General features: G+C 52.4%; 1 protein-coding gene across 7 annotated transcripts in view; it reads left to right on the forward strand.

The window, feature by feature from the left end:
- IL4R (interleukin 4 receptor) overlaps positions 1–16361 on the forward strand; it is a 38789-nt gene extending 22428 nt beyond the window's left edge. For all 7 annotated transcript variants that reach the window (XM_068565292.1, XM_068565290.1, XM_068565293.1 and 4 more), the window contains 5 exons: positions 4729–4885; positions 8365–8464; positions 10294–10372; positions 11793–11842; positions 13364–16361. In XM_068565292.1, coding sequence (XP_068421393.1) covers positions 4729–4885; positions 8365–8464; positions 10294–10372; positions 11793–11842; positions 13364–14927 — 1950 coding nt within the window. In that variant the 3' untranslated portion in view covers positions 14928–16361. The remainder of the gene's footprint in view (positions 1–4728; positions 4886–8364; positions 8465–10293; positions 10373–11792; positions 11843–13363) is intronic.
- Positions 16362–17558: the final 1197 nt, after the last annotated feature.

Consider the following 17558-nt stretch of genomic DNA (forward strand, 5'->3'; position numbering starts at 1 on the left):
TGGACCACATTTGTTTCCCAGGGGGCGGGACACTTGGGATTTTAGGTGGTACCTCCAAACACACTTAAATGAGCGAATCCCAGGGTGAGACCGGTCACTCCACGCCCACTCCTGCCCGACCCTGACTGTCAAGGGAGGCATCTCAGCTGAGCTGATTGGTTTACTAACCCTTCTCTTTAACAGAGAGAAGAGGCTGCAGGCTCAGAGCCTTCCCCCAGAAAACAAGTTCAGCCGAAATTTAATGCCGTTACGTGGTTCTGATTGCATTTACTTTATGAGATGCTTACGGCATTTCATACTTGCTTTCCAGTCATAACAGTGGCAGTGAGGTGCCATTTTATTTTATTTTATTCTATTCTATTTTATTCTTTTATTTTATGATGTTCCTTTTTAAAAAAACGAATGTATTGACATTTTTTAAATAGGGAGAGCTGATTTGTAGGAAACGATCAAGTAAATAATCACAGGGGCTACACAGTGGATGGCTTGGCCCGCCTCTATTTTAGGTGCAACTGGGAGTGGAGGCCATTTCCAGCCACCCATGTTTTCCCCTCAAATATTCCCATTGCAGGGATGACATCTGAATACCAGGGGCCCCAGTGTCCCACAGAGCTGGGTTCCAGTACCTGCCCTGCCACTTGCTGCATGATCTTGAGTTTTTTGCTCAACCTCCTCGTGCCTCAGTTTCCCCATCTGTAACATGGCGATAACAAGAGTACCCATCCCCTAGGGCTGTGGAGAGCAGGAAATGTACGACACAGACAGGCTCCCCTGTCATAAATGTCATCCTCCTTTTCTCCTGAGTGCCACAGGCCTTGGAAATCCCATCTGACTCTCCCTCCCGCGCCCTGGCCTGTAACCGTTGAGGGTCTGCTGGGAGCCATGCCTTCGTGTCCAGGCTGGCCTGGCTTCGGCTGCCGGGGAGCAGGCCCCTGACATCTTGAGCTGTCACATCAGCTTCTGTCCCTGCTTCTTCTCTTCCTGGCCAAGCCGGGGGGGTGGCAGGTGTTGATTTACATCTCTCAGGTGTGGTTTTCCTCCTTGGCACTGGGCCAGGATGTGGGGTAGGAGCAGGAATGGGGCAGCTGGGCTCTCAGAGCAATCGAGAAGAGGTGGTTGGCACAGACACTGAGGAAAGACGCAGGTTCAGTTTTGTCAGTAAATCCCCTTCCCGTTCCTGGGCCTGTGCAGGGATAGGCTGGAGGGGAGAGAAGGGTACGACCTATAGGGTCCAAAGGAATATCATTTATTTGCTTATCGTGGCTGGATCCAGGTTCCAGGAATCTCCATCCTTTGGTCCTGCTTTATTCTGTGTTGGCTTCATTTTTAGGCAGGCTCTTCCCTCACGTAGCTGCCAATATGTCTACTAGCAGCTCCAGGCCTGCATCTTAAAACCGCAGTGGGAAAAGTTCTTCTCTCCAGATAGTCCCAGTAAAAGTCCTGGGGCCAATGATCAGTTACCTGCCTGGGATCACATGCCACTCTCTGAACCTGTCGCGGGCTGTGGGCAGGAGACGGGGTGCTGGTGCAGTGTTCTCACTGGCCGGGGCCGAGTCACATGCCCACCTCTGGAGCAGGTCAGGTCAGCCTCACCCAAACCAGATGTGCTGAAAATGAGGGAGGGGTGGCTCCCCAAAGGATGTTCTGGGGAAGAGGAAACACAGACTGGGCTGGCTGAAACACAGCTGGGTTTAGGACCCGGCACCAGACTCCAGCCAGCGGACAGAATTGGTCGGTGTGCCTGGGCTATGGCTTAATGGTCACGTAGGTGCTCGGGGCTGCCCCAGGCCTCAGAATTCCAGGTCCAGCTTCTCTTGCTGGTGGGGCAGAATCTACTGAGACACGCTTCCCCCATCTCTCCCTTCCCAGGGACAGAACCGGGCCTGAAGAATTCCCCTCGTTAGTCATTGGCCAGAGAGAGTCACATGCTCCTCTCTAACCAGTCACAGGCTAGGGAATGAAATAGCCGTGATTGGTTTAGACCAATGAGAGTTAACCCTGGAACTGGAGACAGAGGTTTACCTGCCCTGAGCTTTGGGTACCTGACCCCGATTGTGTAGATGCTGGGTGGGTGCCCAGCTGTGTTTGCTGCAGTATTGCAGACACCACCTGTGGCTCAGACTGGTGGGATCAATTCTAAAAATATTAGAAACTCGCTGTGGAATTTGGGAGATGGAGATGCCCATTGTCCTGGGTGATTTCTGGACAAGGTTCTATAATGGAGGTAGAGTTTTGGCTTGGGCAGTGAAGGATGTATAGGAGTTCTCTAGCTAGGGAAGGGTAGGCCAGGCAGAGGGAACTACATGAGCCAAGTCTTGGAGGCATGAAAATTCATGGTGTATCTGAGGATTATGGGGCTGTGGGAGTGTGTACAGTGAAAAGGCAGAAAATGAGGCCACAAGCTTACTGAGGGCCATGAATGCCATGTTCATGATAATGTCTCGGGTGCTTACTATGTGCCAGGCTCAATGTGTATTATCACCAATGACTGGGAAAGCCCTGTAGGTGGGAAGGTGTTTGTCTATCCATTTTAGTGACCAGGACACTGAGGTTTGGAGAGGTGGAATGACTTGCCCAGTGTCCCACAGCTGGAAATGGCCAAGCTGGGATTTGAAGCCAGGATTTGGACTGCGGGACCTGTGCTGTTCTCTTCTTCCGGATCTTTCTCTCAGAGTGGTCTCCCGAACACCTGGCCTTTTTGTTAAAAAACACACCAACCACAAGTAGTTCCTCGGAAGCTCAATTTCTTTTTTGTTTCTTAGTAAACCATTTCCCAATTCCCTACTCCTCTCTAAGTTGTGTGATTCCTTCAGTGAACCAGATCCAGCTGCTTCTTCCTGTTTACTGCGATTTAGAAAGAAAGGAACACTGGCAGTAAGAGTGTCCTTCTCTCCCTGCCCTGGTCTCCTCCTGCCACTCCCACCCTGTCCCCAGCTTCCCTGGAAGGTTCCAGCTGCCCTCCAGTTTCTCCAGCAAGCTGTTAGGACTTTGCTTCCTTGTTGTGCAAAACCTCCCCTCGGCTCACTTTACACCAGACCGTTTCCCCCAAGTGCTTCCAACCTGCCAGCAGGAGCAGTTTGCCAGGAGCTGGGAAGGGGCTGCAGGGGATTGGTGGGGGGGCTGCGAAGGGATGGACCCCCCCCACAGGGGAAGAAGCCCAGGCAGAGGATTCAGGCCACTGTCTTGCTGTCAGAATCCATCCTGAACCCAAATTTTACTTCATTTTTCATTTTTTTAAAGTCTTAAAAATAAAAGTAATATTTACATGAAGTAAAAAATTCAAATGCTACCAAAGGACTTAGAAAGGAAATATGTTTCTCTCCTAACCCCAACCTCCAGTACCTCTCCCAGAGGTTGACCACTGCTCCCGTCTCTTGCCAGGAGGGGAAGGCCAGGCTAGAGCAGGCAGAGGGTGTGGAGGCATGTGTGTCCTTCTAGAGAGAGTTTATGCCTATACGAGCAAATGTGTGTGTGTTCCTTCATCACCATGAATTTTCTATTATTACATGATAATATTACTGCAAACAGAACTGCTTTAAACAGCACATATTTATTGCCCCAGAGTTTCTGGGGGTCTGGAGTCTGGGCACGGCTTAGCTGGGTCCTCTGCTTGGGGTCTCACAAGGCTGCACACACAGGGGTTGGCCAGGGGATTGCTTCCAACCTCCTGTGATGTTGGCAGCATCCAGTTTCTTGTGGGCTTTGAACTGAGAGTGTCGGGTTCTTGCTGACCTTTGTCGGGAGGCCGCCCTCAGTTCCTTCCCTTGTGGCCTTTTCAAAGCCAGCAAGGGGGAGAGAGTCTCCTAGCAAGTTGGAGTTACAGTCTTGCATAATGGAATCACATCCATGTAGTCCCTATGTATCCATCACCTTCACCATATTCTGTTGGTTAGGAACAAGTCATAGGTCCCCCCGCCCCTTTAGGCAAGGAGAGGGGATTACACAAGGGCGTGATACAAGGTGAGGTCACGGGACCATGAGTCTGTCTGCCACCATCACTATGCCTTCTCCCTTTATGTTTTTAACATGAAAGGCAACAGACAACACATACTAATCTTCATGTTACCTTTTTCACTTAACAACGGATCTTGGACCTTCCTTCCCAATTGGGCCTAGGTTGGGCGGGACTGAGATGATGGGCCATTGTGTTTGGGCTTGACCGTGGAGCCTCTAGAGAGCCCTTGAAGGAGAGAGAGGGACGCGGTGACCCCGTCTGTGCCTCAGAAAGATCACTCTCGTGCTCCCCGCATGCCTGGCCCTGTCCGAAGTGCTTACCTGTGTTAACCCACTTAATCCTCACAGCAACCCTGGGAAGTAGGCACTTTTATTATCGCCATGTTGCAGAAGAAGACATCAAGGTCCAGAGAGGTTATGTCACTTATCTAAGGTCACACAGCCAGAAAGTGGCAGTAGGAACTCTTACCTTCATTTTACAGATGAGGAAACTAAAACTCAGAAAGGTTCATCGACTTGCCCCAGTAACGTCAAAATGGCTAATCAGGGTGGGAGCGAGGGTCAGGATAAGGGCTGATTCCCTGACCCATCTTGCTCGATTCTGGTCACAGTTGTGGAAGTGACAAACAAGGGCCTGGAATTGGAGGAATAACCAAATACCCAGGCTGGTGGCTCTTAAACATTGTGGGGTCAGCTAAGGACAGCAGCCCGGGTGGGAGCTGGTACTCCCCTCCCCCAGAGTTGGTGCGCTAATGGCTCCCTTTCCTCTACCAGTTCAGAATCTATAACGTGACCTACATGGGGCCCACCCTCCGCTTCGCAGCCAGCACCCTAAAGTCTGGAGCTTCCTACAGCGCACAGGTGAAGGCCTGGGCTCAGAGCTACAACAGCACCTGGAGTGAGTGGAGCCCCAGCGTCAAGTGGCTTAACTGTGAGTATCCTGCTGGGAGTCCTGAGCAGTCAGCCGCGCCGTGTGGCTTGCAGGATCTCAGTTTCCCGAACAGGGAACCAGGGATTGAACCTGGGCCACGGCAGTGAAAGCCCGGAATCCTAACCACTAGGCCACCAGGGAATTCCCAGCAGTTAGCGTCTCTGTTCCCCACTTTCATTCTGTGGCCAGAGACTTCCCCCAGCCAAACATCTGGTTTCCATATCACAGGATGCTCTAACTGCAGTGACAGAATTACCAACTGATGTGGTGTACTGGTCAGGGTAGGGTAAGTTACAGTAACAAACCCACAAGTTCTGCGGCTTAACACTGTAGAAATATATCTCTTGCTCACATAACAGTTCAACACGAACTTTGCTGATTGGTGGGTGGTTTTCCTCCCTGTGGCTCCATCATTCTCTAGGACAGAGATTCTCAGCCTTTCTGTATCATGGACCCTTTTGGCAGTCTGGTGAAGCCTGTGGACCTCATCTCAGAATAATATTTTTATTTTTATTTTTTTTAATTTTTAATTTTATTTTAGAGTATAGTTGATTCACAACGTTGTGTTAGTTTCAGGTGTCCAGCAGAGTGATTTAGTTATACATATTCATATATCTATTCTTTTTCGGATTCTTTTCCCATGTAGGTTATTACAGAGTATTGAGTAGAGTTCCCTGTGCTGTACAGTAGGTCCTTGTTGATTATCTATTTTATATATAGTAGTGTGCATATGCCAGTCCCAAACTCCCAGTTCATCCCTCCTCCCCACCTTCCCCCCTTGGCAACCATGAGCCAGAATAATTTTTTTTTTTTAATTATTTATTTATTTACTTTTGGCTGTGTTGGGTCTTTGTTTCTGTGCTAGGGCTTTTCTCTAGTTGCGGCAAGCGGGGGCCGCTCTTCATCGCGGTGTGCGGGCCTCTCACTATCGCGGCCTCTCTTGTTGCGGAGCACAGGCTCCAGACGCGCAGGCTCAGTAGTTGTGGCTCACGGGCCCAGTTGCTCCGCGGCATGTGGGATCTTCCCAGACCAGGGCTCGAACCCGTGTCCCCTGCATTGGCAGGCAGATTCTCAACCACTGCGCACCAGGGAAGCCCCCAGAATAATATTTTTAAACGTATAAAATAAAATACATAGGCCTTCAAGGGAAACCTAATTTTATTGAAATGCGATTATAAAAAGATTTTAGAATATATTTGTTATCTAGGAATATATGCTTCTTTAATAACACATTAAAAGCAGGATCTAATGGTAGTTCTCATAAATACTGTAATTTCACAGTAGATGAACATAAATGGTATTTCCTACTACTGCAGCTGTCAGGTGATTTGAGAATAGCTGTGACTTCTGATGGGGGCTAAGTGACTGATGCTGCTATTACCGTGGTTTGCTCCCTCTATTCCTAATGGGGGGAAATGCCAGGTTTCAGAAGTTAGTGAAAATAAAGATATCATTTCTTTCCCATCCAAGTTCCCAGACCCCTAAATCCTAACAGCAACCATGTTGGAGGTCTGTGGACCCCAAGTTAAGAATCCCTGCTCTATGGACCTGCCATCATCTGCATCCAGCCAGCCGAAAGGGAATGAGAGCAGGGAGACCACACCTGCTTCTTAAAAGCCTTATTAGCCCAGAAGTGACACACATCCCTTCCTCTCAAGCTCTATTGGTGGAGCTGGTCACATGGCCACACATAGCTGTAAGGGATTCTGGGAAATGTAGTCCCTCACCTGGTAGCTGCGTCCTCCAAACAACTCTTTGCGACTTTATCACACTTTTGCAAAAGAATATTGAATTATCTTACATAAAATGAAGTCTTTATTTTTTTTTGGCCGCACAGCATGTGGGATCTTAATTCCCCCACCAGGGATCGAACCCATGCCCCCTGCAGTGGAAGTGCAGAGTCCTAATCACTGGACCGCTGCCAGGGAATTCCCTTAAAATGAAGTCTTGCCAGTGGACCTTCCTGGTTCATACAGCCGCTCAGTTATGTCACCCCAGAGTCTTGTCTTCTTTCCCTCTGCCATCCCTAGCATGGTAGCATTTTATCCTTACCCTAGTCACCTCATGGCCCCAAGTTGTCTGCTGCACACACCCTCATGCCCAAGACCCAAAGGAAATGGAAAGCTGCCACAAGGAGTGCATCCCGTGCATCTTTTATCATGAAACAAAAACCTTTCCAGTCCTGGTGGACTTTCCCTTGCCTTTCATTGTTCAGGACTGTCACGTGGCCTCTCCCAACAGCAAGGGAGGCTGGGAACTCAAATATCTGGAAAGGGGACTAGTTTTGACCCATGATTGGCTCAAACCTCAGGGTGGGCACATTGCAGCCTAGCAAAGAAGAAGGAGAGATAGCTGTTGCGTGGTGGAGGCTGCCTCGGGCATCATCCGTACAATGGGGAGAAGGAAGGGCTGTTGTGAACATTCAATGAAGGAAGGATTCTTCGAAATGCTGGGCACAGTGGTGATTGGCAGGTACCCCAACCCAACCCACCACACGCCCCTCTCAGCATCGCTCATCCTGTTCCATGGATACCTCTTGACCACCTGTCTCCCACTCCGGGCTGTGAGCTCTATGGGTAGTATCCGCTCTGTGTCTATATCTCCATTGCCCAGCATGGTGCCAGGCACACAGTAAGTGCTTGGGAAAATTTTTTTTAATTGATTTGATTCTTCCTTTAACCTGGAGAAGGGAAGGGAAATAACTTGTATGGGACAGACACCATGTGCTGGACACTCATTATTTCCACAGATATTTCTTGAGCTCCTACTACGTGCTGGCCCAGTGGTGAACAAAATAGGCAAAAATCCCTGTTCTTGTGGAACTGACATTCTGGAGGGGGAGACAGAAAATAAACAAGTAAACAAAAATATAAATGAGATCTAGATCCCGAGGACAATAATTCTGGGAAGGAAATAAAGCAGGGGAAAAGGATGGGAGGAGGCAACAGTAGAGAGGGTGTGAGGGAGAACTTTTGGGACCTGACAGCGAGCAAGGAGAGGGGGCCAGCTGTGTGAGTGGACGTGCGGGCACTGCTTCAAGTGTATATTAAATCGTACAATCCTCACAACAACCCTATGAGTTAAGTAGTTATTAACCCCATTGCACAGAGAGGAAACCGAGGTACAGAGTGAGTGAGGGGCTTGTCCTGGGTCGCCAGCTAGTATATGACAGAGTCAGGCTTCGAACTGGGACCGTCCGGCTCCAGAGTCTCTGCCCTTGACCTCACTGCTTCAAAAAAGAGAAAGCAGCAAGTTCAAGATCCTGAGGTGGCCCCGAGCTTTGGAGGAACAGAGGACAGCAAGGAGGCCGATGTGGCGAGGGCTCAATGTGCAAGAGAGGGGAGTAGGAGGGGATGCAGCAGCCAGCTCACGCAGAGTCTTGGAGGATGCTTTCACGAGGCCTCGGTCTCCCGCTCTGGGAAATGGAGACCAGGCTGAACGCAGCGCGATGCAAGCTCACGGCTTCCCTCCACTTCCAGACTACGAGGCGACCTTGGAGCAGCGCCTCCCACTGGGCGTCAGCATCTCCTGCGTCGTCATCCTGGCTGTCTGCCTGTCCTGCTATGTCAGCATCATCAAGTGAGTCCTGAGCTGTGCAGGAGGCCGCCAGGCCAGCCCCCTGTGGTGTGGAGTGGGTGGGAATTTCCCCTCTCATCTGTCAGCTTGCAGCCCTTTCATGCAACGATAGCTATTTACTGAGCGGCTACTATGTGCGAGGCACTGAGACCGACAGGGACCCTGTGTCCTCGGGGAGGCACAAGATGCCAGGCCACCAAGTAACCGTGGCTGTTTTCCATAGTGATCCTTGCGCTGAAGGAAATATGCCAGGGCAAGGGGGTGAAATGCTCCAGGGGCTGTTTTGGATGGGGAGGCCAGTGCGGGCCCCTCTGACGAGGTGATGTGTGAGCTGAGACCTGACTAGGGGAAAGGAGCTGGCCAGGGCAGGAGATGGGGGCAGGGCCTTCCTTTGGCAGAAGCGAGATGGATCACACCCAGGGTATGGCCCAGACACTTGAAGGCACGTGGCAATAGACAGAGGAATTCTAGATGATTGCCCTGCAGAGTCAGGAGACCTGGGTTCAGATCCTGGCCTTGGTGCTTGGTAGCTGTGTGACCAAGTTTCTGAACCTCTGTTCAGCCGTGGGTCCCTATTTCATCAGTCCCAAGAGTCCTAAGGGACTCCCCGATCACTCGGTGTAGGGGGGCAGAAGGAGCCTTGTTTCCAGTGAGCTTGAGCCCTTGGAATCATGGAGTCTCAGAGCCTCAGTCCTCCCACCTCTGAAATGGGACGAGCGAGCCCGAGCTGACCACTTAACGATGGCGATGGTTGAGGATTGATGTGAGCAAGTGTCTGCACTCTGCTGGGCACACAGTAGGTGTGCAGGGAATGCAAGGTCCCCTCTCCACGTCTGTTGCTGATGCCTCTGAGCCCCCCTGGGCTGGTCTTTCCCCTTCTCTGAGCCTCAGTTTCCCCATCGTCTGTCTTCCCCACCCCTACTCACTGTGTTCCAGTGCTCCAACCTCCTTGCTGTTCTTTGAACGCCCCAAGCAAGATCTTCCCTTGGAGCCTTTGCACTCGCTGTGCTCTCTGCCTGGAAAGCCCTTTTTCCAGGCATCACCGAGACCGACTCCTCCTCCACCTACAGTTGCCTCTCAGAAGTCACCTCCTCAGGGAGGCCTTCCTGGATCACACTATTCCTCTCTAGTCCCTTATCTTCTTTATTTTTATTCCTGGCGCTTATCGCCAGGAATGAATGATGTTACATAATCATTTCTGCAGGGTTTTTGCCTGTCTTGTTCACTGTGTGTCCCCGAGGCCTGGCACAGTGAGTGGTACATAGTAGGTACTCAATAAATGTGTGTTAACTGACTGAATGGAGTGGGTGGAGGCTAATCCAGGGGGTGTCTGAGGACTTTCCCTCCCAGCACTGACGCTCCGTGGCTCCAGGCTGACCCAGGAAGGGAGAAGGAACCCCTCAGCCTCTCAGGCCATCCCAGGCCTCTCCCCAGCACCTTATCCTCAGCTGCTCCAGAGTAAAGGTTGTTGAAGGGGAAACCCAGCATTCTCTCTCTGCAGCTTGAGTGTCTCCTGATTCCCTGGAACTTGTTCCCTCTGGGACAGAGGCGGCCACATTAGGAACTCCAGTCTGGGTAACAGGATGCTGGAGCCCAAACCCGGCTGTTCTGCCCACTGGCTGTCACTTCACCTCCCTGGGCCTCAGTCTCCTCATCGGTAGAGTGGGGTTAGCAGTAGAACCTGTTTCACGGAGTGAGGGTGAGACAGCCAGAAAACCTATCGACATGATCTCTGACCCCTGATAAGTCTTGGTGACTATGATAATTTTTATGGGAGGAACGTCAACCTGTTAGTGATACAGGGACCAACATCTTGTCCTTTTCTTTTTCAGGATTAAGAAAGAATGGTGGGACCAAATTCCCAACCCAGCCCACAGCCCCCTCGTGGCTGTTGTCATCCAGGATTCTCAGGTAGGAGAGGGGGCTGGGAAGGATGCTGTGCGCTGCGTGTATCGGGAAATACAACTCAAGGCGTCTGGGATGTTCAGGATATTGCTTGGCTTTTGGGGTTGCACATGGGAAGTCAGGAAGGTTTCAGGGTAGGTTGAGTCAGCAGCTAGAGGCTTTCACTCCCTTCCCTTTGGCTTCCATGACTGTTCTTTCAGCCTGAGTGGGGGACAGGGGTTCCTCTGGGGTTGGTTTTTTTTCCCTCCCTTGGGAGGAGAGGATCCCTGAGGTCATCGGCATGTCATCTCTTGGCAAGGTACCTGTACCAGAGCAGGAGGCCAAAAGGAGAGGGAGAAGGGGACAGGCGTTCTGTATATTCCTCTTAGGAGCAGGAAACTGCCCCCCCAAAGCACTAGCAAATCTCTCCATTCTCATTGGCTTGAATTACATCACAGCCTCTTTCCTAAACCACTCGCTTGTAAGGAGTGGGAATACTTGAGACCAACCAGGTGGCCACCCCTGAGCTACGGGTGGGGTCAGCTTCCCCAGTGCGATGGCCAGGTGGGGTTTGCCTTAGTGCCATCAGGGTTCTCTAGGACAGGGGGAGGGGGGATACAGGCCCCGTCTAGAACAGAAGGTCTGAGTGTCCTCAGTTCTCCAGGGACCCTGTAGCAGGCTCTGGAGTCCAGTGGTACTGGTTTTGAACCCTGGCTCTGCCACTTACCTGCAGGTTAGACTTAACAAGTTGCTTAACTTCTCTGAGCCTCAGTTTCCTTGTGTGGGTTATAGCAGTGGTTATAACAGGGCTGGTGTTGGAATTCACTGAGACAATCCACATGAAGTGTATATTACAGCATCCTGCACATAGTGTCGTTTATGTATCAGTTAGATTTTGCTGTGTAACAAATCATCCCAAAATTTAGAAAGTTAAAACAATAGCCACTTATGTAGCTCTTGCTTCTGCAAGTCTGTAGTTGGGCTGTGCTCAGCAGTGGGGGTGGAAGGATCCTGGGTTTGGCTGGGCCTGTACCAGTGGCCTCACTCGCAGGTCTGGCAGGTGGCTGACACATCTGGGGCCATGGAGGTTACTAAGCCATGTATGTGTCTGTCATCCTTCAGCAGGCTGACCCAGTTGGCGCAGTATCACTTCTACCACATTCTATTGGTCAAAGCAAGTCACACAGCCATGCCAGATTCAGGGATGGGAGGAGCTTCAGAGACTGTGGCCATTTTTGCCATCAGCCACAGCAACTTAATAGTGCAGCCTCCTTAATTCTCAGAAAACTGAGGCTCGGAGAGGGGAAGTGGCCTGATCAGACCTCAGACCTGTGTGATGTCAAGACTCAAAGTCTTCTCACAGCAAACACGTGCTGAGCATTGCTGGACGCTAGGCTGGGCCGGCAGGCCTCTCCGCTCTGTGTCACTGGCTGTCTCTATGTTTTAGGTGTCACTGTGGGGGAAGCGGTCCCAAGGCCAGGAACCAGCCAAGTGCCCGTATGTATATGAACTGAACTTGGGTCATAGCCTATGTGGATTTGGAAGAGGATGGAATTGGGGTGGTGGGCCCCATCTTGAGAGTCTGCCTTATCTTCCTTTGTGTTCAGCACTTGTCCTGTGACACTGTACTTCAAGGGATGGCAGGGGGGCGGGGTGGTCTGGGTAGGTCAGCTGCTGGCTGAGCCCTCTGAGTTTCACTGGGGGTCAGGTACATACTGAACCCCCTTGGGATGCCCAGTCTGTCCTGAGCAAGCCTGATGGGGGTAACAAGCAGGGTAGCTGTACCACTTGTTAAAATGTTGACATAGTGGCATACTGGTGGGCAGATACCACTATCCTGGACCCTTGAGTATGCCACCATCTTCCTGGCCTCCTTAGCCCCTCTCTCAGGGCCCCCTGAACCTACCCACAATCCAGTAACTGAAGGGTTTATACCTAGCACAGCAGGGGACTCCAGCATGCTGCCCCAGCCCTAGGACTCCCCAGCCGTTCTAATTGGCCCTTACTTATGCTATGGTGTTGATAGGTATTTTATTTTTATTTATTTTTTAACGTCTTTATTGGAATATAATTGCTTTACAACGTTGTATCAGTTTCTGCTGTATAACAAAGTGAATCAGCTCTATGTATACATATATATCCCCCTATCCGCTCCCTCTTGCGCCTCCCTCCCACCCTCCCTATCCTACCCCTGATAGGTATTTTAAATACCATCATCCCTGACAAAGACTTCTCCTTATTCAATAGATTGAGTTTGTATTATATGCCAGGTTCCAGAAATCCCAAAGTAAGACACAGGCCCTGCCTTCAAGGAGTTCCCAATCTAGTAGTGAGGGTAGACTGATAGATTATTGATTATAAAGTCTGGAAGTGTGTTTGCAACAGATAGACATTGATACCCACCAGGGTTCTCGGCCTTCCCTAGTCAAGAGAAATTGACTAGACGCCAGACAAGAAATTCAGGCAAGGCTTTACTGGGGCCCCTGCTGCAATGGGGCGGGGTGGCGTGGGTGAGGGGCTGGGGGGTGTTGGAGAACACGTAGCAGGTTCTCTTGCCCGCTCCCCAAGGGGGGCGAGCAGGTTCCTTATGTGGAGTGAGGGTATGGGTATGTCCAGGGATTGGGCCGGAGGGGTGCCTTAGGTGGTCTGCCCACCCCTCTGGTGGTGTTGAGTGCAGGGAGCATGCGCAGTACCCTGGTTTTGCTCCTTACACCCTGTTTTTGCTCCTGGCTCTTCAGAAGTGGCAGTTGCATTTTTTGGTCTTTCTGTATCTTTTGTACATAATTTGCCCCAACTGCGCTTGCAGGCAGTTATTTTTAGTCCCATATAGTTTCTTTGTATTTTGTTGCTGGAGGTGAGGTTTGTCCAGGTGCAAGCATTGTAGCACTACAGCAAAGGGTCCTGGGTCCCAGCCTGTCTCAACATCAGTCCAGGGTGATTTTGAGCTGGGCTTTGAAGGATGAATAGGAGTTTTTTCAAGTGGAGAAACTGAACCCTGATCAAACTTTGCTTTTGTAGACACTGGAAGACTTGTCTTGCCAAGCTTCTGCCCTGTTTACTGGAGCATGGCATGGAAAGGGATGAAGATTCCTCCAAGCCTGCTAGAAATGAGCCTTTCCAGTGTCCTGGAAAAGTAGCATGGCACCCCATGGAGGTCAACAAGACAATCCTCTGGCCAGAGAGCATCAGCTTGGTTCGGTGCGTGGAGCTGTTTGAGGCCCAAGTGGAGAATGAAGAAGAGGAAGTGGAGGAAGATAAAGGGAGCTTCTGCCCATCACCTGACAGCAGCGGGGGCAGCTTCCAGGAGGGCAGGGAGGGCATCGCAGCCCGGCTGACAGAGAGCCTGTTCCTGGACCTACTCGGGGGTGAGGATGGGGGCTTTAGCCCACAGGGCTTGGAGGAGTCCTGCCTTCTTCCACCTTTAGAAAATCCAAGTGCTCAGAGGCCCTGGGCCACGTTCCCAAGTGTGGGGCCCCAGGAGGCATTGTCTGAGGACAAGGAGCCTTTGAACCCAGAGTCAAGTCCTCCGACCCAGAGCCCAGCCAGGCTGGCTTTCCCAGAGATGCCCGGCGTCATCGCAGACTACCCCACTTGCCGCAGCTTCAGCACCTTCCTGAGCCAGTCCTCAGGCCCTGGAGAGCTTGACTCAGACTCACAGCTGGCCGAACACCTGGGGGAAGTGGACTCCGGCATCCCCGCCGCCCCCCAGCAACCTGCACCGCCCGCCGCACTCCAGCCTGAGCCAGAAACGTGGGAGCAGATCCTGCGCCAGAGCGTCCTCCAGTGCAGGGCGGCCCCGGGCCCTGCCTCGGCCCCCAGCAGTGGCTACCGGGAGTTTGTGCAGGCGGTGAAGCAGGGCGGTGCCCAGGACAGCGGGCTGGAGGGCTTTGGCCCTTGTGGAGAGGCTGGCTACAAGGCCTTCTCCAGCTTGCTCGCTGGCAGCGCTAGCCGCCCGGGGACATCTGGGGTTGAGCCCAGCAGTGGGGAGGGGGGCTACAAGCCCTTCCAGAGCCTCACTCCTGGCTGCCCCGGAGCCCCTGCCCCAGTCCCCGTCCCCCTGTTCACCTTTGGACTGGACGTGGAGCCCCCTCACAGCCCTCACGACTCACTCCTCCCAGGCAGCACCCCAGAGTGCCCTGGTTTGGAGCCAGTGGTCAAGGGAGAAGACAGCCAGAAGGCCCCGCTATCCCCGGAGCCGGCCACAGACCCCCTCAGGGATGACCTGGGCAATGGCGTTGTCTACTCAGCCCTCACCTGCCACCTGTGTGGCCACCTGAAGCAATGCCACGGCCAGGAGGAACGTGGCAAGGCCCACGTCGAGGCCAGCCCCTGCTGTGGCTGCTGCCGTGGGGACGGGTCCTCACCCCCGGTGAGCCCCCTGAGGGCCCTGGATGCCCAGCTTGGTGGGGCTCCACTGGAGGCCAGCCTCCCCCCCGCCTCCCTAGCACCCTTGGGTGTCTCAGAGGAGGGTAAGCCCCCCCTGTTCTTCCAAACTGCCCCCGACAATGCTCAGAGCTCAAGCCAGACCTCCACAGTGGTGGCCATGCTCTCCCCAGGGCTCACGTGCACGGACGCTTCCTAGGTGCGTGCCTGCTTCTTGCTGAAGTCTGCAGGTGAGGACTGGGCCTTACCCGTGACTGCGAAGTGCCTCCCTCCAGAAGGCAGCCAGGCTGGCAGTGTTCCGAAAGACTCAGAGAACCCTGGTGTGAAGTTGTGAAGTCGTCCAACACTGGGGTTACGGAGGCCGGATGCCCCCGGCTCCCAACGTTGGCCCGGGCTCGCCACGTCCCATGGGAGTGGAGGGTGCCAGGCAGCTGTACCCACAGCAGGCACCTGCAGGGATCAGGAGGTTCCCGGGCACCTTGGCTTGTGAATGAGCTGTCGGTCATTTCATGGGTCCACAGCTGCCCCGGTGGACTATCCCTGTCACGCTCAAGGCGTGTTTTGTCCACCGAGCTGCTCTGTTGCCCATGTCTTGCCCAGGCCTGGGGTCAGCTGCCACCATCTCACTGGATTGGAGGCTGAGCCTAGAAGCTAACCAAGCCAATGGGAGAATGACTTGGGAGGCCTTGGGAAACTGAGGTCCAGAAAGGGTGGTCGTTTGCCCAGAGACGCCTGTTCATTTAACAGAGGTTGACACTGGCAGCAGAGTCTGAGCTGCGGAGGGGCGCTTAGTCAAGTGGGGTTAACGAGGACACGAAAAATTGTGATTACCGAGCAGTGACAGCTTGCTGCCAGCTTCCCACACAGCTGTAAGGGTGGGGGTTCCTGTTAAGCACTGGATCCCCAGAACAAGCATGCCTGGTGACCTTGGGGCCGGTGTGTACCCCCACGCATGCCGTTGCCGGCATCGGTGGTTCAGAGGGAGTGGCTCAGGTCTCCTGATCCAGCGAGCTGGGCGTCCGAGATGCCGACACCAGGCATATCGCCTGCACCTCGGCCCGACCTCAGGTTGAGTAATGCTTCTTTGTGTGTATCTCAAAAATTGTTTCATCACCTGGTGTTTGTGTTTGCTGAGGAGGGTAGAATGGGAGGGGATGGAGTTTTGTATAAATAAAGGTTCTTTACCTCCTTCCCCACCCTCCCCACCCCATTTATTAAACAAACATACTGCCAGGCACTGTTTCGAGTGCTTTATCTCTATTAACTCATAGAATCCTCCCATCCAGAGGTACTGAGACCAACCCAAGAGGTTAAGTAACTTCCTGTCTGCTTGGGTTTCCCTGAGACCAGGATTCCGTTGCAGTTTGTTGAGATAGGTGGCGATCCCAGGAAGCCCTGCTTGGAGAGTGGGGAAAGGAGGCAGGGAAGGGCAGGAGGCAATAAAAGGTGTTATCACACAGAGTGCCAGCACGGGCAACAGATGCTTCACCCCGCCGAGGAGCTTGGGCAGGCCAGGCACAGCGCATGCCTAGAGGTGGGGAGCGGGCTGTTTGTCCACCAACTCCCATCTGTCATTGGTGGAGGGCTGCTGCCAGGGGCAACTCCCCAGCACTTCCAGCTGCTCCAGGAAAAATTCCTCAGATTGAGAGTTGCGGGGGTGGGGTGGGGGTGGGGGGAGCCGTGTTTGAGCAGCTTCGGGCACGTGAAGATGTGGACAGGGCTGTGATGGCAGCTGCTACTTTGCCAAGGTCACACAGCTAGTGGCAGACCCGTAGCTGAGCCCTTGCTCAGGCTCTCTGTAGGTGATCCGTGCTTGACATCTGGGCGGTGGGTGTATGGAGTGGGCCTCAGACAGGCAGGCAGGGGATCTTAAGCTCCTTTGTCTGCAATCACTGTGTCTGAGTAGCCGCCCTGACTGCCACGCTTGCAGAATGAAGGGCTCGGCTGTTTGAGGTTCCTTCCTGCTCTGGCATTCTATGTAATACATTACAGAGGTGATGGGGAGCTCACTACTTCACATGCAGCCTGATGTTTGTGAGAACTGCCTCCTTTGTGCTGAGCCCAAGTCTATCCCTTTAGCTGCCTGAGTCACCACCCCACACCCACGGTTTGCAGATCAGGGAAACTGCTCTAGAGAGGAAAAGGGACTTGCCCAACGTCATACAGTGGCAGAACCTGAACTGTGGCAGAACCTGAACTAGCCCTCTGGACCTTTTGTCTTCAAGAGCTCTTTGTAATAAAATATAATAATTTGAAATAAAAATAACTAGTTAGGACCAAGCAATTTGTTTGGTGTCATACACTGTGTCACAGCTCTAGCGAGCAGGTTATTATCCCAGTTTTACAGATAAGGGAGCAGGCCCAGAGAGGTTGAGGTTTAGCTTAGGGCCACACAACTGGGAAGTCCGGGAGCCAGGATTTGAATCCAGGTCTGATTGCAGAGTTCCCAGCCACCACGGTGTGCCATCTCATGTACAGCATGGCACCGACTCGATTGTCAGCTCTGATTAGCCTGCGGGTCATCTCAGAAAATCAGATTTTAAAACTAAGCAGCCAGGGAATTCCCTGGTGTCCAGTGGATAGGACTCGGTGCTTTCACTGCCGTGGCCCAGGTTCAATACCTGGTCGGGGAACTAAGATCCCTCAAGCCTCGTGGGGTGGCCAAAAATAAAATAAAAACTAAAAAAACTAAGCAGCCAACAGAGAAAACATACTTGGGTGAGTGCTGGAGAGCTGGTTGGATTCCAAGTCCAACAGAATTGAGACTGACTTATTCTATCCCCAGGATCTTAGGAGGAAGACACCCAACTTGTCAGCTGAGGCTCATATT

Source organism: Eschrichtius robustus, chromosome 16, assembly GCF_028021215.1.
Source record: "Eschrichtius robustus isolate mEscRob2 chromosome 16, mEscRob2.pri, whole genome shotgun sequence".
Lineage (NCBI taxonomy): Eukaryota > Metazoa > Chordata > Mammalia > Artiodactyla > Eschrichtiidae > Eschrichtius > Eschrichtius robustus.